Source organism: Choloepus didactylus, chromosome 1 (assembly GCF_015220235.1).
Source record: "Choloepus didactylus isolate mChoDid1 chromosome 1, mChoDid1.pri, whole genome shotgun sequence".
Lineage (NCBI taxonomy): Eukaryota > Metazoa > Chordata > Mammalia > Pilosa > Megalonychidae > Choloepus > Choloepus didactylus.
This window is the reverse complement of record NC_051307.1, coordinates 11,692,706-11,720,224: the sequence shown is the minus strand read 5'-3', so window position 1 is coordinate 11,720,224 and position 27,519 is coordinate 11,692,706. Positions and strand designations below refer to the sequence as shown.

The 27,519-nt window shown below is 47.2% G+C and overlaps 1 protein-coding gene across 1 annotated transcript in view; it reads left to right on the top strand.

Moving 5' to 3' along the window:
- Window positions 1-27,519, top strand: part of DOP1B (DOP1 leucine zipper like protein B) — a 121,725-nt gene that overhangs the window by 12,408 nt on the left and 81,798 nt on the right. The window contains exons 3-5 of the mRNA XM_037831714.1: window positions 18,544-18,725; window positions 19,740-19,910; window positions 26,705-26,894. Coding sequence (XP_037687642.1) covers window positions 18,544-18,725; window positions 19,740-19,910; window positions 26,705-26,894 — 543 coding nt within the window. The remainder of the gene's footprint in view (window positions 1-18,543; window positions 18,726-19,739; window positions 19,911-26,704; window positions 26,895-27,519) is intronic.

Here is a 27,519-nt window from a genome sequence, read left to right as displayed (position 1 = left end):
GAGCTTTGTCAAAAGTGTCAGTTCTCGTGTGGTTATAATGTGGTTCTATGCCCAGAACGCGCTATGCTCAAGCGGCCTTTCGGATGGCATGTGGCACGTGCAGCTCACTTCACCAGCACTAGACCATCTCTTTGCTGGGGAGAGGTGTTGTGGGGTGCCTTTTGGGGAGTTTCACCCCTCCGGGGTAGGCTTTCCCATGTGCCCTTGCTTGCTAGGGCCCTTTCTGTCCCCCTCTCCTCTGTCTCCCTCCCTTGACTGACACCTGCCACTGCTGCCCCAGTTAAAATCGCCACTTCCAATCCCCCAGGCTGGATGGCCTCAAGTGCATCCGGGAAGCTGTCTCAGCCTCAGCCTCCCGAGTTATGAAATGCAGCTCTCTGTCCACACGGTGCCGACATTTCATCTTGTCATCGGACTCTTAGGGCCCCGTCTATTAGAGTATGGTACCTCAGTTTTGGCCATTTGTTTCAGCAATTACCCAAAAACCTTTTGATGACGTCATTGGCAGTGACCTTGCAAGAGGACATTGTCTCATTGGCAAGACACGGACCTAATTGCCTTCTGAGAAGAGACCAAATGAAAAGGATGTTGTTGGCAATTATCAATTCTCTTCCCTTTTAAATACAGCAGGCCCTGTACCTCTGCTGGAGAGTGGCAAGAACAAGCTCTGTTTGCTCCTTGCGGGTTTCTCATTTCCGTTGGCCCCAGAACTTAGAAGGCACAGCTGACGGAATGCCAGGCAGAGATCCCTCTCGTGATGTGTGGCGAAGGCTGCCGAGCCCTGTCACTGTTCTGCCATTGTTCTTCTGGAGGGTGATGTACTGGAATCCAGGTGACCTTACTGCGCCACACGCTGCCTCCAGTTTTCCGGAAGATTTTTAGAATTGGCAAGGGCATCACTGATTCAGGATTCTTGAAGCAGCCATAGTGTGAGACACTGAACACCACAAGAGTGACCTGGTCCTTTTGAAAAGAACATTTGTCTTGACTGAAAGGAGTCTGATATGTTGTCCAGTAATGTACAGCTCGGACAGTCGATTTATTTTGTATTCAGGTAAAGGAGCATTGTAGTTGCCTTTTCTTTCGAGTCTGGTGCAGGCATGGAAATAGATTTGAACAGATGGGTTATTCCTCAAGTAATCCATCAGCAGAGCTCACTGAGCAGAATTGAGTTTAGGGATAAGGGGAAGGGCTTGGGATTCACTTCCATTTTATAAATTATGTCAAGAAAGTTATGAAACTAGAAAGTTCATTTCAGGCCTTGGTGAAGGAAGGAAAAGTTGACTGTTTTTCAAAAAGGACAACTGTTTGAGCACGAGCATTCAAGCTTATATTTGAGCCAAATACTGCCCTTCCCATGTGTGCCTGTTTGAATGTATTATGTCCCCCCAAATGCCATGTTCTTTGATGCAATCTTGTGGGGCCAGTTATATTAGTGTTGATTAGATTTTGGAACCTATTGATTGAGTGTTTCCATGGAAATGTGACTCAATCAACAGTGGACAAGACCTTAATTGGATAATTTCCATGGAGGTGTCACCCCACCCATTCAGGGTGGGTCTGAATTAAATCACTGGAGCCATATAAAAAGCTCAGACAGAAGGAGCTTGCTTGCTGCAACTTAGACATTTTGAAGACGGCCTTTGAGAGTTACAGAGACATTTTGGAGAACACAACTTAGGAGGAAGCAGCAACCTAGAGAGGAGTATCCTGGGAGAAAGCCATTTTGAAACCAGAACCCTGGAGCAGACGCCAGCCAGGTGCCTTCCCAGCTAACAGAGGTTTTCTGGACACCATTGGCCATCCTCCAGTGAAGGTACCCGATTGCTGATGTGTTGTTACCTTGGGCGCTTTATTGCCTTAAGACTGTAACTCTGTAACGAAATAAACCCCCTTTATAAAAGCCAATCCATTTCTGGTGTTTTGCATAATGGCAACATTAGCAAACCGGAACACCATGTACTTATCTTTTTCAAATAGTCTTTTCCTATTTTAAAAGTGGCTTATTGACAGTAAGCGGCACATATTTAAAGTGTACCATTGATGATGAGCTTTGGCATAGGTCTACAACTGTGGATCAGCACCACGGTCAAGATAATGGATGTGTTCTTCAGGCTCAGAAGTTTCCTCGTGCCCTTTTGCAATCCCTCCCTCCCTCCCCTCTACCTACTTCACCAGCAACAACTGATCAGCTTTCAATCACTGTAGATTAGTTTTACATAAATAGATTCTTTTATATAAGTAGAACCATATAGTTTATACTTTGGGGAGGGGCAGGGGCCTGGCTTCTTTCAGCAGCAAAACTATTTTGAGAGTCATCCAAGTTGTATGTATTGATGGTTCATTCCTTTTTTTTTTTTTAACTGCTGAGTAGGATTCAATATTTATGGGTTTCCCACATTTTGTCTGTTTCCTTGTTGATGGGTATTTGAATTGCTTCTAGTAGGTGTATGTTTGACCTTATAAGAAACTGCTAAACTGTTTTCCAAAGTTGTCATGTCATTTTTGCATTCCTACAGCCATGTGTGAGAGTTCCAGTTCCTCCATATCCTCGCCAGCACTTGGTATGGTCAGGCTTTTTAATTTCATCGGTTTAGTGGGAGCATAGTTGTAGTATCTCACTGGGGCTTTAATTTACATTTCCCACCTGACTGATGATTAAAGAGTTAGTACATGATCATTGTAAATTTGTTTTAATTCTGTAGAAAAACAAAACTAAAATAATTGTAAGAATCTTCACTGCTCTTTTTGTATGTAATAGTAAAAAGTTGGAAGTGGCCACCATCAATAGGGTAGTGTTGACATAAGTCATGAGACAGTAGTATATTGGCAAATGCAGCTGTTAAAATGCAGTAGAACTATAGTTACAATATTTTAAAAATCATAATAAAATAAGAGGGCAAAAAAGGCAAGACGAACAGTTTATATATAGATCTCAATCTTGTGTGTGTGTATATATGTAAAGTAAGAGAAAGACGGAGGGATTGTATATGATTAAAAAAGATCTAGAAGCGCTTTATTATTGGACTAGTTTATTTCTAGTTTTTCACAATACTAAACACTGTAATGAACATCTTTGTGCACATGGTAGTTCCTCCATCAGTGGGCATACAGTTAAACCTTTTGACACGTGGGTCTGTGTCTAGACGTTATTTAGTCTCACCAGTCCTCCCATTTAATCCTTTAAATTGCTGTACTTTAAATTGCTGTACTTTAAAATGTATATGGCAGGGCCATGTACTTTACCCCAAGGTTACTATTCTTCTATTTCAGACTTTTTCTACCATTCTCAGGTTGTTTTCTTTCAAACCTTAGAGTCATTTGTCAAGTTAAAAATCTCCTTTGGGGATTTGATTGGTAGTTAGGTAATGATTATGGATTATTGGGGGAGAAATGACATGTTGGGCCTCCCACCTAGAAATGTGGTAATTATCTTCATTAAAATGTAAAATGGCACAGCCATTGTGGAAGACAGTTTGACAGTTCCTCATAAAGTTAAGCATAGAATTACCATATGGCCCAGCAAACCCACTTCTGGGTAGATACACAAAAGAACTGAAAACAGGGTCCATCTTTCTACAGTCTCTTCAAAGCAATCTAAGCCTTTTCTGTCAAGCACCTCACAATTCTTCCGGAATCTTCCCCTTATCCATTTAAAAAGCCATTCCACCATGTTTGGTATTTGCAGACCCAGCAGCAGCAGCACCCCACTTCTCTGGTACCAAAATCTATTCCGGTTTGCTAATGCTGCTGGAATGCAAAGTACCAGAAATGGATTGGCTTTTATAAAGGGGGTTTATTTGGTTACAAAGTTACAGTCTGAAGGACATGAAAATGTCCAGATTAAGGCATCAACACAAGTATACCTTCACCAAAGGAAGGCCAGTGGTGTCTGGAAAACCTCTGTTAACTGGGAAGTCACATGCTAGCATCTGCTAATCCCAGGTTGTGTTCCAGCTTCACTCAGCTCCTGTGTGTTCTTCAAAGTGTATCTCTTGGCTGCAGTACCTCCTTCTGTCTGTGAACACTTTTGTAGGCCTCCAGTGATTCAATTAAGACCCATTCTGAATGGGTGGGGTAACACCTCCAAGGAAATTATCCAATCAAAGGTCTCACCCACAGTTGATTGAGTCACTTCTCCATGGAAACACTCAATCAAGGACTCCAACCTAATCAACACTAACACATCTGCCCCCATAAGATTGCATCAAAGAACATGATGTTTTGGGGGACTTAATACATCCAAACTGGCATAATGCAACAATATGGATGAACCGTGAAGACAGCAATTTGAGGAACTAAGCCAGACACAAAAGGACAATTTTATGATCTCACTGATATGAAAAAATTGGAATGAGCAAATTCATAGAGTAAGAATCTGGAATATAGATTACCAGGAGATGGTGTGGGTAGAGAATAGGGAGTTAATGCTTAAATTGTACCGAGTTTCTATTTGGGATGATGGAAGAGTGATTGTAATGAGTGGTGGTGATGGTAGCACAACACTTTGAGTATAATTAACAGCACTAATTATATGTTTGAATGTGGTTAAAGGGGGATATCTTAGGTTGTATATAGTTACTGGAGTAAAATTTTTAAAAAAAATCCATGGAACTGTATAGCACACACAGTGAACCCTAAGGAAAACCATGGGCTACAGTTAATAGTAGAATTTGAAAAATCTGCTTTCATCAATTGTAACAAATGCTCCAAATTAATGCAAGGTATTAATAATAGGGTGGTATATGGGAACCCTGTATTTTATGCATGATTTTTCTGAAAACCCACAATTTCTCTAAAAAAAAAAATCAAACTATAAAATTATAAACCAAAACAAAATGCATTTATGTCTGTTGGGGTTTAATTGTTTTTCTTACAAAAGTCTTTCCTATTTCTTAAATAATTTACATGTTTTATACTTGTGTTTTTGCTATTGCGAGTGGGATTATTTTCCATTAGATGTTTTAACTGGTTGCTGGGGTGGAGGAAACTATCAGTTTATGAACTTCGGAATCTGACTGTCACAGTGAATTTCTGTACTGTTTTTTCACTGACTTGTTCTGCATTCTTCAGGTAGACAGGCTGCATTTGAGTTTTCTCCTTGTATTTTGCTAGCATTTTCCTGAACAGCGTTAAATAATGGTGACACTCTCAGTGTATCAGTTAATGGTAATGTACGCTGCTATAGCAAAGAGATTCATTCAGTGCCTCCCATGAAGCTGAATTTTGTTTTTCACTCAGGTCTCAGTTCAGGGGTCTTCCAGACAGGGGGGCAGCTGCCTTTAGTAGTCATTCTAGTCATTGCCGTTCCGTCCGTGGAAAAGAGGCAGAGCGTGGCGAGGTGTTCTGCAGGCCCCGCCTTCATGGCACATGTTATTTCCACTCATGTCTTCAAGGGAGGCTGAGATAAATCCCTTGGCTGGGCAGCCATGGCCCGGCCACAGCCCTTACCCCCCAGAAGCAGGGGAGCATGCCTGGGTGGCCAGTTCCACGTGGCACACACGAATTTTAGTGGGATACCTCTAGGGCTTCACCATTTCAACCCTGTAGCCTCCATTGTATTGCTTGTTAAGGATCAGCTTAACCCTAATTTACTAACTTTAATAACTGTGTGTCTTTACATGGCAAGAAACAAAAGTCCTTTCGTTACTGGTCAGTTTATAAAGCGATGGGTTGCTTCTTTGCAAGCCACACTCCAAGCAACACCGTTCACCTTATATTTACCTGTGTGCTTTGGGTGATTCCTGTACTTAAGCCAGAATTTCCTAGTTCCTGAGAGTTGGCTTGGAAGTAGATGTGTTGGAAGATGCACTAATTTGGATGTTGTGAAATGCAGGAATCTCGAGCTGGAGCACAGGGGCTCATGTTCAAGTTTGCACTCACTTCTGAGGTTTGGGGCAGAAGTGTTGGTTGCCCACCCAGCAGCCATGCGCCCTCTTCGTTCTTGCCGAAAGCACCCCAGTTACATCTAGGGATCAGGTGGCCATGGGCTCCAGGACAGCCCCTCCTCCCCACTTCCCAGCCCCATCGGTAAATGTTATTGGCTGAGGACTGAATTCCAGTAATTCTATTTTCCTAGGCAGAGATTAGTTTAGATGTGGGCACATGACCAACTCTGGCCGGTGAGATGTGATGGGAAGGCTGCTGGCTGGCTTCTGGAAAGGATTCCTCTAATACAGAGAGACGCGAAAGGAGCACACACTTTGTTTTTTTGCTCCTCCTTGTAGCTGTGTTCGGCTTTAATGCCTGAATCTGTGGCAGCTGTCACAGAGTCCCTGTAGGATGTCATTGAGGTCTGGATTTAAGCAAACATGGGGATGTCGTCTCGACCGGCTGCCCAGCCTTGGTGCTGTGGACGTACCAGGCTGCGGGGCCTCGGGTGCAGCTGGGATGTGGAACGGCCTCCCTGGCCTCTGTCCGTCGGATGTCCGTTGGCATCCCCTTTTCGCAGTTGTGTCCAGAATCCCATATGTCCTCCGTCAGTACCCAGTGTCCCTGGGGGCAGAACCGCTGCCCTAGACCTCTGGCTTTGTGAGGTAATGCATTTTCTTCATTTCAGTGCTCAGATTTGGATTTTCTATTCTTTGTAGCCAAATGCGTTTTAACTGAGCCAGCCGTGCTTGACCACCTTGACTCACCAGAGCCTGCTCCTCCTGGCGGCTGACGCAGGCTTGCCCGTTTGTTGTCGGTAAACATATTTATTTGTCCTTAAAACGTGCAGCTTGTCCTGTGCTGGTCCGAGTGGCCGCTGGCTGGCGTCAGGTCTTTGAGAGTCATCGCAGGGAATTTTCTCTCTGCCCAGTTTCATTCTAAGTGCAGGACCTTCGTTGTGTTTCCGAGGAGGTCGTGTCCTTCCGGCCTCCCCTTTGTGCCCCCAGAGCGCTCTGCCTCTTTGTTCTGAGTGTTCCTGGGAAGAGTTCTGCAGCTGCCAGCCCTCTGGAGAGAAGGGCGCACTTGGGGGTTGAGTTTGTCTGGGAAAACCGGGCACCTGTGCCAGTTTCCTGGGCATGTCATTAACTGGCCCATCCCTGCAGCCACCAAGAGCCGGTTTCCCAACAGGTGCCTGCGTCTGTGCAGACAACTTGCCTCAGGGGTTAACAGGCACAGAAAAAGGGTCGAGGAGGAAAACCACAAACTGACTTCCGATCGGACTGGACAGGCCGTGCAGAGGTGGAAAGGGGTCTTCCTCCCACCCCGCTGAGAGACCCTGGATCGCATCCTTGTCGTCCTGCTGCACGAGCCACAGGCCCGAGGCCCGAGGTCTGGCAGCTCCCACAGGTGGCCTGGTGCATTCTGACCACAGAAGGGCTCGGGGTGGTGGGAGCCAGAGCAGGCCGCGGGAGTGCGTGTTGCGAGGTTCAAGCACCGTTGGGGACCCGTCCCCCTCAAACGGAACAGCCGCCTTTACCCTTCTCACACATTGTTGGAAACCTGCAGTGGCATATACCCTCAACCTTTAGTTGTACTCCTACCCAGGCAGTGTAGTATTTGCTAGGAAAGTGTAAGTTTAATATTGGCTGCAACAAACCTGAATGAGAAGGCAGTGCTGATTCAAAAGAAAATAATTTACCTAAACCTGTGCCTCATTACATTTTCCTTCGATGCTGTGGGTCATTTGTTCTAATGCCTCCCTTTAACTGGTGTCGCAGGTTGAATTGAGCAAGAGCATCCGGTTCCGTGCTAGCAGCTTTACTGCGAGCTACCACCAGGAGCTCTGGCTGACAAAAGCCCTGTTGAGAGTCAAAACTTGGAGCCTTCCCCGTAGGTTTGGTGTCACAGTTCAGTGGCCTCGCTTGAAGGCAGTACAGTGATATTATATCTGCTGACCTTTTTGAGAGGGAAGCTCCTTTGTTTACAGAGATGTGGTAACCAGTGTCGCGCCCCTAGTTGAACAGAAGCTGGCCTCACTGGCTGCCTGTGAAATTCCAGCCCCCCAAAATGGCTTGCAAGGGCCTCGACAAGTGCCCTTCTCCCGCCTTGTCTCCTGCCACCTCCCACCCTACCCCCACCCCCAGCTCCTCCCGGCTCGCACAGTGACCAGGTCACTTGCACTTCAAGTACGGGATGACTCTGTTTGCCATCGGTACTTGGTCCACTTCAGCACGTGGGGCTCCTGGCAGGTGTGTCATTGCTCGGTGAGGGTTCTCTGTCACTGTCCAGTAGGCACTGTCCAATTGGCCAGCATTTAAATGAGCGTTCAAACTTGTGCTTCCTGGACCATCTTACTGGATTGTTCTGTAGCTTTATTTTTCTGGCACGAAGCAAACATCCTTAGGGAGATGCACAGACTTCGAGAAGAAAGACACGCAGACTTCGAGAAGGAAGACACGCAGACTTCGAGAAGGAAGACACGCCCGGTGTTTTACCATAAGTGCAGCTCCTCATTTGCTTGATGAAAGAGATGCTTTTAAATGGGCTTGCTCACATTTCTTTATAGACAAGCAGTATTAACACTGTGAGAGCAGGTTTGGTCTCTTACCTCTTCTAGGAACCTTTTAAAGAAAGAAAATTTAAAATTTCTTTTACAAGCTAAACCAACCCCCCCCCCCAACTTTATGGAATGTAAAATCCACATATTGTTAAATTATCTTCTGAATCCCTGGAATTTTTAACCATATTTTCTATGATTTAGGACCATTCTAAATCACACTGAGAGTCCTGGAGAATTATCATCCTGTCCGATTGTGTAATGTCAACGTAAAACAAGATAAAATCTAGAAGTTTTCTTGTGTGTGGCCAAGCAAGACACTCCCTGGTCTCTGTAAATGAAGTTAGGATGTGGTTCTGACTCATTTTTCAAACTTTATTTTATACCTGTATTTTATTATTTTGTTTTAATGTTAGCCTGCTGAGCCTATGAATACAATGAGGTTAAAAATATTGTAATTATATTTTAATTATAACTCAAGGAATGCTTTTAAACTATTATAGTCCTGAGTGAAATAAATAAGGAAGTTTCATTTACTGTTTAATCATACTTTTTCCTTTCTGTTTAGCACTTTAAAAGTGATTTTAAAAGCATGGTTATTTTTGCCCCTTCCCAATTCATCTGCTTCTCTGAGATGTTTATTCTATAGTTGTAGAACACTTCCAGTCTTTTTAAAATATGTATTGTTTAATTCAGAATTTAAACCATATATTAAGCTTAGGAGCCAGCCCATTTAGGTTGCTGGTTTCTGGAAAAACCTGACCCAGACAATGAAACTCCCCTGGAAGGTCTGATGAGCTTTTCTCAAGGGGAACATTTCTTGCCCAAAGAAGTCAACCTGGAGAGAGCTGTGGGCGGGTGAGAAGGGCAGAGAAGCAGCTCCTGGGCTGCTGGGAGAGGGTGAGAAAGGGGGATGATTTGTGGGGAAAGAGAGGCTCGATCTTGACTTGTGAATCCATTTTAGCCTCTCCCCTTCCAGTTCACCAAGACTAGAGATGAGAGGAGGGGTTTCTGCCTCAGGAAGGCCAGTTGAGAGTTGGCCTAGTGAGCCAGGAGCTTCCTTGTTGGCAGCCGAGTACATCACAGCTTCCTGTATGTTTAGCCCGGTTTCGTCTGTCACGGTGCCAGCCACCGTGCCGGATGGGGGTGGCCATGGCGTTGGGCAAAGGGCAAAGGAAGGCTTGTGGAAGAATAAAACAAAGACGGCCGGAACTTTAAGAAGATTCCCTGGTTTACCGGTCAAGGAAGCACGCGTGCTGGGGAAATCAGGAGTTCTCGAGCCCAGGAGGTGGGAGGAGGTTCTGGGGGCTGTGTGCTGTTGGAGGATGGAAAACTGCACTGGTTAGGGTGGAATGAGGGCCTGGGTCTCTTCAGGACTTGTTCAGATGAGTCCCGTTTTCCACGGGTCCGGAGAGCATCTTCAGTTGGTCCACGGAGGGTCTGGCGGTCCTTCCAGCCTTCGCGGGCTCGGCTGCTGCGGGCACGGTGTTCATTTCTGTTGTTTGAAATCCTTTCAAGCTGACAGGACAGTGACAGAAGAAATACAAACCCCATACGGGGAAGATTTCCACCAAACTCCGGTCCCCTGACACCCAGTCCACCAATTGCAACATTTTGCTACATTTGTCCTGTCATTCTCTCCACCTGTCTGTCCGTTAATCCATTTTGTGAACATTTGAGTGTAGGTTGTATACGCTATGCTCCTTGAACACTTTATACCACCATGTACATTTTCTAAGAACAAGGATGTTCACTTATGTAATCAACTTAAGAGCAGTTATCAAATTCAAGAAATTTAACATTGATAGAAAGCTTACAGTTTTTTTGTGTGTCACAATAATATCTCTTAGAGCCTTTTCTCCTCCCTTGCTAGATCCAGGATCATGTGTTGCCTTAAGTTGTCATTGTGCCTTTAACTGCTCTTTCTTTTTTTAAAAAATTGTGAGAACATGTATACAACAAAAACATATACCCAGAATAAACTTTCCCATCTCACATATCATTCAGTGGGATTAACCGCATTCACAATACCGCAATTCCCTCACCACCTTCCATTACTGAATCGTTCCCATCTCCCCAAACAGTACACCCATTAGGCATTGCCACCCCCCCCCATTCTCCCTCTCCCCTGTCCCAGGCAACCCGTACTCTAATTATGACTCTATGAGCTTATATATTCTTCGATATTTTCTTTGTTGTTACCATGGGGCTTAAATTTAACATCCTAAATCTATAACAATCTTTTTGACTTTGATAGCAACTTAACTTTAATAGTACACAACAAACTGTGTTCCTATACCCCTTCATCTCCCCAACTTTATATAGTTCTTACCACAGATTACCTGTTTATACATTATGAGCCCAACAGCACTGATTTGTCTTTACAGTTTATGCATTTGCCTACTAGATCCTGTAGGAAGTAAAAAATGGAGTTACAGACCAAAAATACAGCAGTCCTGGCATTTGTATTTACCCATGTCATTACCTTCACCAAGAGCTTTATTTCTTCACGCAGCTGCATTTTGTTGTCTGCTGTCCTTTCCTTTCAAGCTGCAGAACTCTCTTCAGCCTTTCTTGTAGGGCTGGTCTAGTGGTGGTGAACCCTGTCAGGTTTTGTTTAGCTAGGAATGTCTTAATCTCTCCCTCATTTTTGAAAGACAGTTTTGCCAGACATGGAATTCTTGGTTGGCAGTTTTTTGCTTATAGCACTTTAAATGTATCATGCCCCTGCCTTCTTGCATCCACAGTTTCCATTGACAATTCGGCACTTAATCTCATTGAGGCTGCCTTGTACGTGACACATTGCTTCTCTTATGTGGCTTTCTGAATTCACTTTATCTTTGGCATTTAACAGTTTGATTGTAAATGCTGCGGATGGACTCTGTCTGGGTTTACACTGTGGAGGTGATTGAGTGTCTTGGATGTATATATTCATGACTTTTGTTAGATTTGGTAAGTTTTCAGACATTATTTCTTTGAATATTCTCTCTGACTCTCTTTCTCCTCCAGAATTTCCACAATGACAATGTGTGTATTAGTATGCTTGATGGTGTCCCACAGGTTCTTCAAGCTCTGTTTATTTTTCTTCATTCTTTCTTCTTTCTGCTCCTCAGACTAGATGATTTCAATTGTCTTATCTTCAAGTTCTCTGATTCTTTCTTCTGCCAGTTCCAATCTGCTGTTTAACCCCTCTGGGGAATTTTTAATTTCTGTTACTATGGTCTTCTACTCTGTTTGGTTCCTTTTCATAATTTCCATTTTTCTATTTATATTCTCTTTGTGTTCATCTCTTGTTTTCCTGATTTTCTTGAGTTCTTTGTCCATATTTTTCTTTAGCTCTTTGAGCATATTTAGGACTTTTTTTTTTTTTTTACGTCTTTGGTATGTTCCAGGTTTGGTCTTCCTCATTCATGGTTTCTGATTCTTTAATCTTCTCCTTTGCTGTGCCATCACTTCCTGTTTCTTTTTATGTTTTGTAACCTTTTGTGGCAGCCTGGATATTTTGATATTTTAATATGTTATCATTGGAATTTAGACCCTGAGGTAACTATTCCTTAGACTTGTGTGCTGGTTTGAATGTACTGTGTCCCCCAGAAAAAGCCATATTCTTTGATGCAATCTTGTGGGGCAGACATATTAGTGGGTATTAAGTTGGAACGTTTGGATTAGGTTGTTTCCATGGAAATGCGCCCCACCCAACTGTGGGTGATAACTCTGGATAATTTCCATGGAGGTGTGGCCCTGTCCATTCAGCATGGGCCTTGGTTAGTTTACTAGAGCACTATGTAAGCTCAGACAGAAAGAGCAAGCTTGCTACAGCCTTTGAAGAATGCACAGAAGCTGAGAGAGTAGCTGCAGATGAGACACAGTTTGAAGATGGCCATTGAAAGCAGACTCTTGCTCCGGAGAAGCTAAGAGAGGACAAACACCCCAAGAGCAACTGAGAGTGACAGTTTTGAGGAACTGCAGCCTAGAGAGGAACGTCCTGGGAGAAAGCCATTTTGAAACCAGAACTTTGGAGCAGACGCTAGCCACGTGCCTTCCTGGCTAACAGAGGTTTTCCAGACACCATTGGCCATCCTCCAGTGAAGGTACTTGATTGCTGACGTCTTGCCTTGGACACTTTATGGCCTTAGGACTGTAACCGTGTAACCAAATAAACCCCCTTATAAAAGCCAATCCATTTCTGGTGTTTTGCATTCCAGCAGCATTAGCAAACCAGAACAACTTGTATCCATGTAGCATTATGAGAGAGCTTTCCTTGAATACCAGGAGCTAATAGAAAAAAGGAGGAGAAAAAAATGATAGCATATTTCCCAGTCTTTGCAGATTGACCTGTGCAAGTGCTCTCCTTCAGGGCCAGTCTCTACAATGAGTGTAATGAATAGCTCCAGGCCAAAGCAAAGGGGCCTCCCTGATCCTTTCTGTGCAGTGTGGCCCTGGGAATTTCCCTGTTTCCACAGTCACAGATGTCCCCTCTTCCCTAGAAAACAGTTTCCTCACAGTCCAGGCACTGCACTGTATGTCCTACAGCCAGCAACCCCTTGCCCCAGGCAGCACGAGCTGACTGCTCTCCCTCAGTGTTCTTTAGGAGAGCTCTGTGAGCACCTTCTACAGCAGGGCAAGTCCTGGGGCAGTGAGTCCCTCAGGCTACCACCTGACAGACTGGGTCAGAGATGCATCCCCCCTCCCAGTAGGAGCACAAGTGTCACTCTCCTCCCTAGGAACCAGGATCAGGGATGTACCCTGGAGTTGCAGGCTGGCTCCGAGCTGAGCTGCTGGGTGGTGGGGAAGGGGCAGCCACGGTGCCACGAGGTCCTACCACCTTTAAATAGCCCTTTTCTTGATTTGGCACTCACCCTGTTACCAAAATCCTTTAACTCTTTTCTGGAGCTTTGAGAAAGATGCTCTGCTAGTTCTTGCTGGTTATTCAAGGCTGGGGAGGGATGTAGCCCTGCAGCGTCTTGTGTCACCATCTTGATGGGGTGGGCTGGTATTCAGTTTTGAAATCCCCTAGCAAGGGCTGCTCTAGGTAGTTTTTTGTTTTTGTTTTTTTTTTAACAAGCAGTGGCAGCTACGAAGGTCGGTCTCGATGCTTCCTCTTCCTTTGGTTTCCTACCTAGAGGAATTTCCTTGGAGCTTAAAAGTGGACGGCAGCAGCAGCTAACCCTTATGTCCAAGGGCGTTCAAATCGGCAGCTCAGAAGAGTAGTAGCTCCGGAAGCAGGGCTGTCTGGCTGGAGGAAGCCGTGGTGTCTGAGTACCACACTTAGCTCAGAATCTTTAGCAACCAGAGGGAAAAAATAAATCACTGAGTAATTCTCATTGCTTTGGATTAAGGAAAGTCACACCATTTCATCTAAGAAATCAACATTCCTGGCCTGAGTTTGGAGAGGGAACAGGAGTCTTTTATAGAGGGTATTACGCAGTGTAACAGACAGCGTCCACCAGAGTTTCCCCTAAAAACGTGGCACCGTTCCCCCTCGTGGCTGTGTGTGAGTCCTTAGCGAGCCTGAGGGCATCATGGAAAAGTCTCGAAAGGGCAGAATCACAGTGTCAGAGTGGGAACCACCACGGTGGCTTCTGCTAACCAGGGACGGCCAGTCCTCTCTACCGGGCCCTGTCCCTGTAGCTTCTGCACAGAGGGAAGGGGGTGACGGTGGGAGACCAATGTCTCCTTCACGGCACCAAGCGCTATGTGATTACTTTGTTTTGTGATTTTGTTTTTGAGATGCCACATAGTACCGCTAACCCAGAAGATGTTTTTAAATAGGATCTGCAACCCCATTTCTTGCATGGATTCAGTCCACTCCAGGGACAAGGAGCTCTAAGGCCCAAACCGTGTAAACTTTTATTTCCATAAGTGCTTTGAATCTACTAAAGAAAACCATTCTCACCCTGCAAATGTAGTCTCCAATCTCTTGGCTCTGACTTTGCAAAATGTTTCATTAGTAGTTTTAATTAAGTACCCTTTAAGAACTAATGATTTCCCTTTCCTTTCAATCTTTAATATTAATCACTAATTATCTTTTTCTTGTTTTCTTAAAAGGAAATTTCTGGTTCTTCAACCCTACCTCTTATCATATACAAATTTCCTGCTTGACTTCGTATCTCTTGGAATTCTCCCCATATTTTGAGTCTGCTGTTGATCTCAGCTCCAGATATACAATAGTATGAGATTTTCCTTTCTTATACAATGCATTTTTCAATCTTTCTCATTGATGCATCCAACTAGTGTCCTTGCTTGCATTAGTGACAATAAAGGATATTATTAGTAAGTGGCTGGGTTCAGTGGATTCTTTTAAATGCTGTGCATTTTGTCTCCAGCTTCAAAGCCTGTGCTTATTTTCAATTTGTTTTTCTCAGAGCTAGCATTTATTGATTGCCGACTCTGTGCCAGGCTCTCTATGAAATTCTTTTGGCATCTCATTTGATGCTTGCAACTTTATGAAGTGCCATTATCCCCATTTCTGCAGATGAAACTGCAGCCCTGAAAGATTAAGAAACTGGCTCAATGGCAGATGGTGGAAACGGAGTTTGAGGGTCTGCCTCCCGAGCTCATGTGCTTAAAGCAGACATTGGTAGTAGCCTCGGCGTGGAAGCACTTGTTAAGTGGAAGCAAGTGTGTGAACATTACAGACTCTGCAACACAGGTGCTCATCTAGCCCCATTACTCGGTGATGAACGTGACACACAGGAGTTCAGTGTCGTAACAGCTGCAAGAACCGTCTGGCGTCTGGCCCAGTCCTGAGCCCTGGGTTTGGTGAACTTTGTTTGCCATCTCAGTGGCTCTCTTCTGCACCTGAACCTGTCCATCCTGATCACTCAAGGCTGCTCGAGGGACGGACGTGGGGTCCCCTGCCCCCAGGGAGCTCCATGCTGCTGGCCCGCTGGCTCGCACACTGCTCATTCCTTCCACAGATGCTTTCCAGAACATTCTGTACAACTCAGACCTCACACCGGGCTTACAGCGAGGGCAGGGCCTGGAGACGGAGGAGTCAGCAAGCGTTACCAGTGGATTTCCCCACAGTCAGCAGGGTGAGGGAAGTCGGACCGCATGCAGCCAATTCATGATATCGATAAGATAAAGATGAACAGCTACCAGGAACTCAGGAAAAACACTTCCTGGTGGAAGGAGATTTCCTCTGTGGGTCCTCGTCAGGAGCAGGCCATATAATATAGTAAACCACCCTGCAGAACTGCTTCTGTGCTAGTATTTACCCCTCAGCAGACCCTGAGGCCTCAGACGAGCAGGGACCTTGAATGTTTTATAGCTGTCATATAGCAATGTGCCTGGCAGTGAGCGTTCAGTGGACGAGTAAATAAGTGGCTTCAACAGCCGTGCAGTAAGTCCAGCAACAAATTACACAGGACCATTGCGTTTGCTGTAATTAAATCGGGTCGGGGGAGGGATGCATGGGGAAAAGTTCAAAGGTATAAAAGCTGTTCCCCAGTGTCTCAGCCCCTTCTGAGAAGCAACCATTGTTAAATGTCTTATAAATCCTTCTAGAAATAGTCTGTAATTAGATAAGCATATATAGATGCTCCTCTTTAATTTAAATTGGCTCATTGTACACACTGCTTGGCATCTTGCTTTTTTAGAACTACACACACACACGGTGTACATAGAGTTGCCCCATTCTTTATAATGGCCACTTAGTATTTAATTGCTTGGGAATATCATGCATTATTAATTTATTAAACTAGGCCATTATTAACAAACCTTTAAGTCATCATTTTGTTTTAATAGATGGTGCAAGTACATCCATCATTTCATACACATGGACAACAGATTTCTAGAAGTGGAATTTCTGGGTCAAAGCACAAGTGCCATTTTTATTTTGATAGCTATTGCCAAATTTTTTTCCCCCAAAAGTTGTGCCAGTTTGTTCTCACACATGTTACTGGTGGAATCCATTACCTTGCGTGCTCATGAACACAGTGTATGATCCAGCTTCTAGGTATTTGCCAATCTGAGAGCTGAACAATATGGTTTCTCCTTGTAGCTTCAGAAAGGATGAGCATCTGCTTATTTTCTAAGTATTGTCTCTTTGCATCCTTAGTTCTTGCTGCATTTTGAAAGGAGAAGACTAAAGCTTGCTTAACAGGATGACTTCATCTGTGGTGTCTTTCCCAGTGGGCACTGCTTCCCTGTCTCAGAGTTGGTTTGTTCTCATGGATGAAGCACATGGTCAACATATAATGAGGAAGTACATGCCGCAAGTGCTGGTTACTGCTGCGGTTCCTGGTGGCTTTTTTTTTTCCCCTATGTGTTTTTCAAATTGAATTAAGTGAGTTAATGTATTTAAATGAAGAAAATAGCAATCGGTTCCATTCATTTGAAGTGAATGGTTGTAGTTCATTGTAATGGTATTTATATGAAACAGAATGTATCTGTCAGGATAGGACACTTATGTTGTAGTCACAAACAATCCTCAAATCTCAGTGGCTTTTACAACCTGGTGTATTTCTGGCTCACTGGGCCACTGAGGGGTTTCTGCTCGGACCCTTCATTTTCTGAAAGCTGTGCCTTCAGGACCAGCCAGGGCTAAATTACTATTCTTTCTGCTTTTGTGCATGTTTGAATATTTCTGTAATAAAATGTGCATTTTGTGCATTTCCCACGTTCATTTTCTCTCTACTGCAGCTGTCAGTTTTTTGCATTATGTGGTTTGATCACCTCCTCAATCCTCTTCAGTTTTGGACATAAGCACATTTTTCAAGTTATTGTGTTGACTTTCCCTTTGCTTTAAAGTATCAGACTCACAAATAAAGTTTTTACAGTATTTCTTGATAACTTTCACTTGTATCCAATTTGTTTAAAGAATATAATTCTGTCCAATCTGAGAGTTCATGGAGACCACAGGCTTTTCAGGAAAGATACTCTTACGCTCCGTCTCTTCCCTTTCCTGAAGTGTAACCTCGGGGTGTCGTTTTCTTGGTTTGTGGAATGAAGCTGGCCTGGCCCTGAGGCTGTATGGCCGGACCCAGCGGCTCCCACGCAGGGGTGTCGTGGGGTCTCCGGCCATTTAGACCCATGCAGTGTGCTGAAAATACCCAAGGTGAGGAGGCAGACCCCCTCAGGCTGCTCCCGCCCCCGTCGCCCCCGGCAGTTGGCGGTTGGAGCCGCGGTGGCCATGGACGCGGCCCAGTGGCCGAGTGCCTGTCGGGGGGTTGCTGTGGGGACGTCCTGCCTCCGAGAGAGGGGCCGCCCGGCAAAGGCCCGTGTGAGGAAAGCTGGCGAGGCAGACGGGAAAGGCTTCTGGGTGGAGGGACGGTGGGGGGCAGGAGCCCCAACGCCTCTGTGACCCTCTCCGTGGGAGTCCAAAGCTGGGGTCAAAAGAGGTGAGACGGGAGAAGTGGGGCAGGCATCAGGCTCCAGAGGCCTTCGGATGGCTTTTTAGGAAGTGAGGACTTGACCCTGACGGCTTTCAGTAAATGTTGTGCGGACTGTTCGGTTGCATTGACCGCTTCGGTGCCACAAGCCTCGGCCGACAGGTGCCGCCTAGCCCTGGCACCCTGCCCAGCATCCTCCTGCTCTCCCTCCCTGACTGGGCTGCTCGCTGCATGGATACCCGAGGAGGCTGCACAGACAAGCCCCGTGTGCTGCTGGGGGACCCATGTTAGGAGTGCCACCCTTGGTCCCCAGGGCTGGTCCTCGCTGGCCCTGCTGCCTGAAGTCACCAGCCAGCAGGGCCCCATCTCCTCGGGGTGCTCCCTACTTGGAGCGCCTGGTTCTGAAGCTGAGCCAGGAGAAAGCCGGGCTCTTCAGTGCCTCTCCTTTCCATGGACAGCAGTCCTGGGGCTTTAGGGACCCCCAAACCAGGCCCTTCTTTAGGGGCGGGAGGATGCAGCCTCTATGCATCCCATGTTCTGGCTACCCGGACGCAGGTGAGCAGCTCCCAGAGGTGGAGAAGCACAGCCTGCCCTGCATATGGCCCGACGGGCAGACTGGACGGAAAGCCTCCCCTGCTCTTCACCCCAGTGTGGGGGGCTCCCAGGCACCAGGGCTCCTGAGCCTGCTCAGGGACCTCTCCGCTCAGCCCGGGCCTCCTCCTCATCCTGGCCTTGTCCGATTTACTTTGTGATCAGCATTGCCTCCCTCTTGTTTTACAGGCTCTGCAGAGTAACCTGAGGTACTCCTTGCTGCCCCGGCGGCTCACAATCAGCAAGCGGCTAGCTCAGTGCCTGCACCCCGCCCTGCCCAGCGGTGTGCACCTGAAAGCCCTGGAGACCTACGAGATCATCTTTAAAATTGTGGGCACCAAATGGCTGGCCAAGGACTTGTTTCTCTACAGGTGCGAGCACTTCTCCACTTTTCCTTACCTGGGTGTTCCGCAGTCCATTTCACAAGATGAGAAAATGATAAACAAACAAAACTGGCGGGTGGGGGCGGGGTGTGTGCAGACATCAGCCATGCACCCCTCACAAGGAGGTACCCACGGTTCGCCTGGAATACCTCCTTCCAGATTTTCCGTAGGAGCACACTGGTAGTTACCTGTTCTCCCTTACCCGTGTGCCACAACTGTCTCGTGCAAATGTGCTCTTCACTCCCCGGTAAAGGGCTGTCATTTGCTTTTTATTTTTTAAAGACTTATTCACATACCATACAATCATCCAAATTATATAATCCATTGATCACATTACCATCGTATAGTTGTTCATTCATCACCCTGATCTATTTTTTTTAACATTTTTCTTGTACCAGAAAAAGTGAAAGTAAGAATAAAAAGTTAAGAGTAAAAACAGAACACCCAAATTGTCCCCCACACACACCCTATTTTTCCTTTAGTTTTTTTAGCCCCCATTTTTCTACTCATCCATCCATACACTGGATAAAGGGGAGTGTGATCCACAAGGTTTTCACAATCACACTGTCACCCCTTGTAAGCTCCATTGTTATACAATCGTCTTCAAGATTCAAGGCTACTGGGTTGTAGTTTGATAGTTTCAGGTATTTACTGCTAGCTACTGCAATTCATTAAAACCTGAAAAGAGTTATCTGTATTGTACGTAACAGTGCCCACCAGAGTGACCTCTTGGCTCCTTTTGGAATCTCTCTGCCACTTAAGCTTATTTCATTTCCTTTCACATCCCCCTTTTAGTCAAGAAGATGTTCTCCATCCTGCAATGCAGGGTCTAGATTCCTCCCCGGGATTCATATTCCACATTGCCAGGGAGATTTACTCCCCTGGGTGTCAGATCCCATGTAGGGTGTCATTTGCTTTTTTAGACCTCCCCTCGGCTGGGTGGGCATTTGGATCTGGGACTAGGTGTGTTCTCTCTCCCCTTCCCTGGTTTCTTTCTCGCAGCTGTGGGCTCTTCCCGCTGCTGGCGAACGCGGCGATGTCGGTGCGGCCAGTGCTCCTGGGCCTGTACGAGAAGTACTTCCTCCCACTGCAGAAGCTGCTGCTGCCCAGCCTCCAGGCGTTCGTCATCGGCCTGCTGCCCGGCCTGGAGGAGGGCTCCGAGATCTATGACAGGTGGGCTGGTCCCGGTGGGCACCGATGGCTCGTACCTGCCTGCTCTCCGGGGCCCTGCGTACAGGCGGGTGATGATGCATCTTGTTTTCATTTCACTTGTTTGTGTCGGGAATAGAAAAAGGGGTGCAGAGTCCCAGGGAGCATGGCAAGGCGCAGACGCAGGGTCGATATTTTCTATTTCTGTGGGGTTCTCTACCTGGCAAAACGCACACATTCTCAGGGAAGCCCACTGCATCTCTTTTACCAAAGGGGAAGCCCCAGGTGCCGGCAGATTAACTCCTATCCTGGAGGAGTAGCTCACCGGTTAGGGAGGCTTAGCATGGAGTACAGGTTGAGTCCAATCCCGTTTCAGAGTTGCACACCTGGTCACGTTTGCAGAGAACACAGAGAGGCAGACACGAACTCTCACGTCAGCTTCGGTGGAGGAAACGAATGCCTGCTTAGCGGGCATCTGCCAGGTGCCGCAGACTGGGCTGAGTGGGTGCTGTCTGTGTGTGGTTTCATTTACTCCCTGCACTCCAGGAATTATCCCCACCTACAGGGGACTCAGGAGTGAAGAGGACTTGCAGGGTCACCCAGTCAGAAGGCTGCCGAGCTGAGCTTCTCACCCATGTGTGCCAAATCCCGGGGTTCTTTTCATCACGCTAGGCTGATTCTACATTAAAAAGCAAAGCCAGTTTTCGTTGTTTGGTGGAGCGTGAAAAGGAGAACATCTTGACAAATTTCAGCTGTACCTTGGAGGAGCTTATAAGGCTCACATTACAAAAGTGCACACAGGCTTTTTTTTTTTTGTTTTATTTTCACTGCTTAGGAATGGGAGAAAAGGTATATTCATTCAGACTATTGAGTATACACAATCTCCTGTTTCTCTGGAGAATTATCATGTCGGAACTCACTTTCAGCATGTTAACTATTCTGAGAGGTGCCGCAGTGATTAATAGGACTCGTCTTAGGAGCTGAGTGCAGCCTAATGGGGGTTTAGAAACCCTTGTGCTTGCAGAAGTTTCCATTTGATTCCACATGTTGTCATTTCCCCAAGCCCGAACGCCAGCTGCATGACCCTCGCCAGTATGTCCGTGCTGATCGGCGGGCTGCAGGGGTGGAGTCACGTGCCCGGAGGTCTGTTTGGCGGGCCCCCAGAAACTCAGGGAACCCAAATAATCAGCATGGTTTGAAGGACTGAGGCTAGTGACCCGGGTGCATCTCATGAGCATCCGTCTTAGAACTTGAGAAACTGATCCAAAAATGTGTACTCGGACCATGTCAAGCTTTCACATCGATCAGAAGTGGTTTTCCATTTCCTTTACAACTGCTTCCTCAGAGGGGGTTTTAGTTTCCCTGGCTGCTGCAGCAGATACCTCACAGTGGGCTGGCTTCACAACGGGAATGTATTGGCTCATGATCTCAGAGGCTGGCTTCCTCCCTGAGGGGTGATGTCTTCTGGCTGGCCGGCAGTCTTCAGGGTTCCTTGGCTTGTCCATCACGTGGTGATGCACGTGGCAGCAGTTTCTAGCTGCTCCCGTGGCTTCTCTCTCGAGCCAACTTCCTTTGCTTGTAAGAACTTCGGCTCTGTTGGATGAAGCCCACTCTCGTTCAGCATGAGCACCTCAACAGACATCTTCAAAGTCTGATTACAAATGGGCTCACACCCACAGGACCAGGGGTTGGGACCCCAACAGAGGTGGAGTCCGGCTTTTTTCCATCTTAACCCTAGCAGTCGCTGGCACTAGGTGAGGCTCAGTAAACATGTGTAGGGTTAATGGATGGTCACGGTCACACAGGGGTCACGTCCCTTCCCCTGTCTCCTAGTCCCAGGGACTTCTGCGGCATTCAGGTTCTGATGACAGATTGTGTGTGTGTGTGTGTGTGTTTGCATGTATTTAAAAACTGGTGTTTCTATCCTCTGACAGATGAACCACAGTTCCCATAAATTATTGTAATTTTTAAAATCTGTTAGCATAATTCTCACTAGAAGTATGTAAAGAGTTTTGGTGTTTCTGTTTGTTGTCATAGTTGGCAAACAAGGGTTCATCAGAACAGTCGCTGAGGTTGCCTAACGTTGATGTTTTTTTTCCTAACATTGTGATTTCTTGACATTGAACCAAGAGTTGAGTAAAGCCGCATGAATCACTGAGAGAAAACCAAGTCCAGTGTCTGCAGCACCCAGAAGTCATTAGTTACCAGCTTTCCAAGTAGATACTGGTCAAAGGTTGTATATTCTCTGAGTGGGTGTGTACATGCACAGAAATTGAGGTGACTGCACAAGATGTATTTGTTGCTGTACCCATGTTAGTTTGAGAGGTTTTCTTCCAAATTTTCTCAGGAATTCAGTAAAACACCCCAACAAATAATATGCACATACAGGAAAGAGTTGGTCTCTTTCTCAGGGACCGTGGGGTGCATAGCAGGTTCATTATGTCCGTGCAGGTTGGTGGCAGTTGCAAAGGGGCAAGTTAGGTGAAGGCTGATCGAAGCTGGGGTGACTCACCAAGCTTTGTGTCGAAGAGACTGTTCCCGGTTTGTGCTTTTTAAGGAACCATAAATAATGGAAATTTTGGCCAGCATTAAGACTTATTATTCACCCTGGCTTTCTAACCCCTTAAGGCCTGCAAATTACATACTGTTGGCCAGAATTCCTTTTGTCAAGTGCCCGAATGAGATGGTTACATAGCTCGACTTTTCTGCATTAAGTAAGTAAACACAATTAGAAAGGAAAAAACACTAAACTCCATTTCTGAGGAGATGGCAGAGAGGAGAATGTCTTTAAATGGTTTGTAAGAAAGGAAAAGCTGGGCCACCAGAGATCTTCATTTAAATCAGTGGTTCTTCATCTGGAGCGATTTTGCCCCCCATGGCACACCTGGCCCTGTCCGGGGACATTTTTGGCTGTCACAGCTAGGGGAGGGGTGCCACTGGCATCTGGTGGGTGGAGGCCAGAGACGCCGCTCCCCATCCACCAACGCCCAGGACAGCCCCCACAACAGAGAATTATATGGCCCCAAAGGTCAATAGTGCCAAGGTTAAGAAATCCTGATGCAAATAGTTGAACGATATTTATTGACATTGACTTTGGATGGTTCCGGGCACTGCAACGATAAGCTGTGCTGGCTCTAGACTGCTTTACACCTTCTTTGGAACTGAACCTGACATGTGATCTATGGCAGATAGCGCTGTTGTCCCTGCCCCACCTGTTTCATGCTCAGGCCGAATGTCCAGGCTCGTGGCAGCTCCAGCTTTCCTTGCTTGTCCGTTTGGCAGTGGCTTTGGAGCCAAGGTTGCGCAGTCTGGAGGTTTAGAGAGCACGGCCCCATGTCACTCACTTTTTTTCAGTTGTGTAGACTGGGAGAGGGTCGGTATTGTCTGAATGAGCTGGTGTTTGCAGGAGGCGTGAGATAGCAGCAGCCAGTGTGAAAGAGGACAGATGGAGCTGGTAGACTTGGGGGGTTTTTTTAGATGTTGATTGCTATTGAATAGAAAAATTTAGAGTTCTAGACTTTAAACTGTGCTCATTAATTTTGGAATTTAACAACTGAGATGTTAGGAGTAATTTTTACTTAGTAGAAATCTACTGGTTTCTGGCATTAACTATGATGCCATCAAAAGTTTTAGTATCCGTTTGTTTGTTTATAGAATAGAAGGATTTCCTGTAGTTCTTTGTCCATGTTTTCATTTAGCTCTTTAAGCATATTTAGGACCTGTTTTTTTTTAAGTTTTTGTCTGGTATGTCCCAGATCTGGTCTTCTTCATTGGTGGTTTCTAATACATTATTCTATTCCTCTGCATGGGCCATTCCCTGTTTCTCTGTGTGTATCCTTTAAGTTGCAACCTGAATGTCTTGATATTTTAATGTGTTGTTTCTGAAATTCAGACACTCAGGAGTCTGTTCCTTAACCTTGTATTCAACTAGCATTATGGCAGAGCTATCTTTGAATGCCAGGGCTAACAGAAGGAGGGAGGGAGGGAGGGAGGAAGGAGAAAAGGAAGGAAAGAAGGAAACTCCTTTTCCCAGTCTTTGCTATATTGACCTGCACCAGTGCCCTCCTTCAGAGCTTAGCTGTCCTAATGATGAGTTTAGAGAATAGCCTGAGGCAAAAGCATAGGGTCCTCCCCAGTATTTTCTGGGCACATGTCTTGTCCTGGGCATGCACATGTGGCCCTAGGAATTCCCCCATTTGCACAGGTACAAATGTCCCCATTCCCCTAGGAAACAGTGTTTCCTCATGATCCTGGGCACTACCCTTTATGTCCTTTATCCAGCAGTCCTTTGCCCCAGGAAGTTGCAATTGGACTGTCTTCCTACAGTGATCTATAGAAGAGCTCTGTGAGCTGCCTCTGCCAAGTTCTGGGACAGGGGGCCTGTGGCGAGTGTCCTGGTTCAGACTTTCAGGCCACCACCAGACAGATGGCACAGGCATACATGCTCCCACTGTGCACATGAGGGTTACTCTGCTCCCCCCAGACCTGGGACAAAGGACCTGCACTGGGCCAGCTCTGCACCAAGCCAGGGTGCCATGAAGAGGTTCTCCTAGTGTTTCTAAGTGGCCTTTTTCTTGATTTGTCATTTATCCTATTACTGCCACCCTTTAACTGTTTTCTGGAGCTTTGAGTAAGATGTTCCTGCCAGTTCTTGTTTGTTGTTTTAAAGCTTCTGTGGGGGAACAGAGCCCTGGAGCAGTTTACTCTCCCATCCTGATTGGGGTGGGGCCTTACAATATAAAGAGACTTCAAGGATAAAGCTGCATTTCTCTAGTAAAGAATGTCAGCCCCCAACTCTGCCTGTTGCAGAAGGGCCCACACATGCAGCAGTGCCCAGGCTCCTCGACCACGGCGCCCCTCTTCTGTGGGGCATGTCCAGTGGCCAGTGTTCTATGGAACCCACTTTGGGAACCCACCTTGCCAACAGAGGGGCGTGTGATTTTAGTGTGTGCAGACTGTGCGGTTTGGGGCTGGTTCTATCTATACATCAGTCTTCTGGCAGGAGGCATCCTTGGAGAGAGAGAAACACCCCAGGAGCTTCCTAAACCTGTCTGTTGCTGTCAGAAGCTCCTCCCAGGTCAACATCTCAGTCCTGTCTGTCCGGGAGACGACGGAGACCGGGGGACACGGGGCCTGACTTAGTGTAACTGAGCCGCCGAGGGGAGCCTTAGACTGAAGCCAGGGCCCTTGCCGCGTTGTTTGCAGAGCAGGGCAGGGTTGAGCCACATTTGTTTGCTCGTAATTGAAGGCCGGCCAGTTATCTTCAGCCCCTGAACCGTTCTGGGCACTGTGCCTGAGTGTTCGGTGTTCCTCCTGCTGCTTCATTTTTGTTTCTTCTAAAAAGGTGATCGATGCTGTGCCTCGTGCACCACCATGGCCTCGCATTTCCTGAGGCGAAAGGTCCAGACTCATTTTAAGGAAAACAAGATTAACTCTTTCTATAAAAAGGTACTAGATTTTTTTGCGTGTGTGAAATATTCACCTACAAACTGATTATTGAAAAATCAGCCAAAGAAGATTTGGGTGATGACAACATGGAAAGGGCATGGTTTCACCTGACAGCTCTTCTGAGTGTGGACACTGCGTCCCACACGTCTCCGGGCCAGCCAATGGATGGCAGCCAGGTGTCCTGGGCCCTGGCTCAGTTCCCCTGCCCTGGGCTTTTAGGCAAGCACTCTCATTTCATTCTCCAGCCTCTCCGGCGGGGAGCGACTCTCTTCCCTGTCTCTCGGCCAAGCGCTGACGTGCGCAGAGCTTCCACGGGCCCCAGCCCCCACAGCCAGCAAGTGCAGAACCAAGCTCTGGTCCAGAAGGGCGGACTCCAGAAACATGCATGACATGGGCCTAACCCTTCTGCACCTTTTTTCTATCTTTTCTGAAAGCAGGAAACAAGTGAGAAATGGAATACTTGCAGATTTGGAGTCAGATCATTCAGTTAGTGAAATCCCTTCTTGGGAGGTTGCCTTCGCTGCCTGATGGGCAGGTACCGTCACCCAGACAGCAAGGTTTGCTTGCAGCGTTGGCGGAGAAAGTTCTGCGGTCCATGGCAGGGCCACCCAGCCAGGAGAGAAGGGCTGGGCCTTGGCCGGTGTCAGCGGAAACCCAAGCCCTGATCTCCTGGCGAACCTGCTGCTGACACCAGATCCCAGTAGCCTTAGATCAAGATAAAGCACGAACAGACGCCAGCCTCACATATGGGGCCCCAAGCGTGGGGTCAGCGGGTGGGGTGCTGTGGGAGATGAAATAAATCCAAGTCCCTGGTTTCACGGGATTCTCCATGTGCTGGGAGACGGGGCGAATTTTCTCCCCACTGTTTGTAGACATAAATATCACTTGGCATGTTCTTGCCAGAGCTCAGGTTGGGTGTATTATCCAACAACTTCAGTCTTAAATCAGCTACATCGGCTTTTTATTTTAATTGGCTCCTTATGCTTTTATGTCCGGCGGTCGATCTACTCATCCATGTTCTGACATCGGACTGGGCTCCCTGCAGGGGCTGTGGGGTCCCCGGTGAGGCCGGAGGTAGGGCTGGGTCTCCACCTGACAGCGATGCAACTGCTCAGACCGTCCCTTGGCAAAGCAGCCACTCCCTTCCGTGACATTTGTTCTAGCAAATTCAGTTTTACTATGACAGCTGGCAGGTGGACCAAAGCAGAAGGGTAGGAGATAGCACTGCTCAGAGCGAGGAGGCAGGTGGGGCCCCCCGTGGCTGGGGATGGCTGAGATGTAGAGATGAGCAGAGCATCTGTGGGCCGCGTACGGGGGAGACACGGGGACTGCGGGGCGAGCCCTTCAGTCCCTTCCCCTCCCATCAACAGAACCGACGCCCTGCTCCTGAGACTCTCCCTGGTGGTCGGCCGAGAGGTGTTCTATGGCGCCCTGTGGGGGAGCCTGCTGGTGAGCCCCAGCATCCGCCTCCCTGCCTCACTCTTCGTCGTGGGCCACATCACCCGGGACACGCCCAGCAAGGAGCAGGCGTACATGCTGGGGACGGACCTGCAGCTCACGGTGGGTGCTTGGCTCCCTGGCGAGGGGCGTAGGCCTGGGTCCTCCACACAGAGGAAATCGGGGAGCCCGGGGGAAACCGAGGCAGCCCAGGACCCAGTGTTTGTGTCATGAGACACTGAACTAGACGGGGTAGCATCACTCTTGCATGAGACTGAGGCTGGTTTGTTCTTCTGTAACACAGCACTAGAATCCAGATATTGGGATAAGTGTTGTTCTCATGGAGGCAGGGCCCCTGCTGGAGGCCTCGCGACCTCAGTGTCCAGCGGGCCGGACGCACACTCGCCCTCGGGGCAGCCTCGTGGGGCGATGCTGGATTCTGCACACAGAGGCCCCTGCGGTCACAGACACCCTCTCTTTCCACCACTGGGTCTCCCCCTGGCCCGAGTGCCGCCCGCCGGGCTCTGCCCTCCTCCTGCTTCCATCCTGCCCTCCTGCACCCCCTCAGCTGCTCTCAAACCCAGATCACGGGGTGCCTTTGGTGTCCGCCTCCAGACCCTTCTCGGGAAGCTTTCTTCCCTGGCAGCGACATCCCTTCTCGTGACCTTGAAAAAAGGAAGATTTCCGGATCTGAGTCTCTTCCCCAAGTCTCCCGCCCCTCCTTTGACTGCCATGTTGTCTGTCGCCA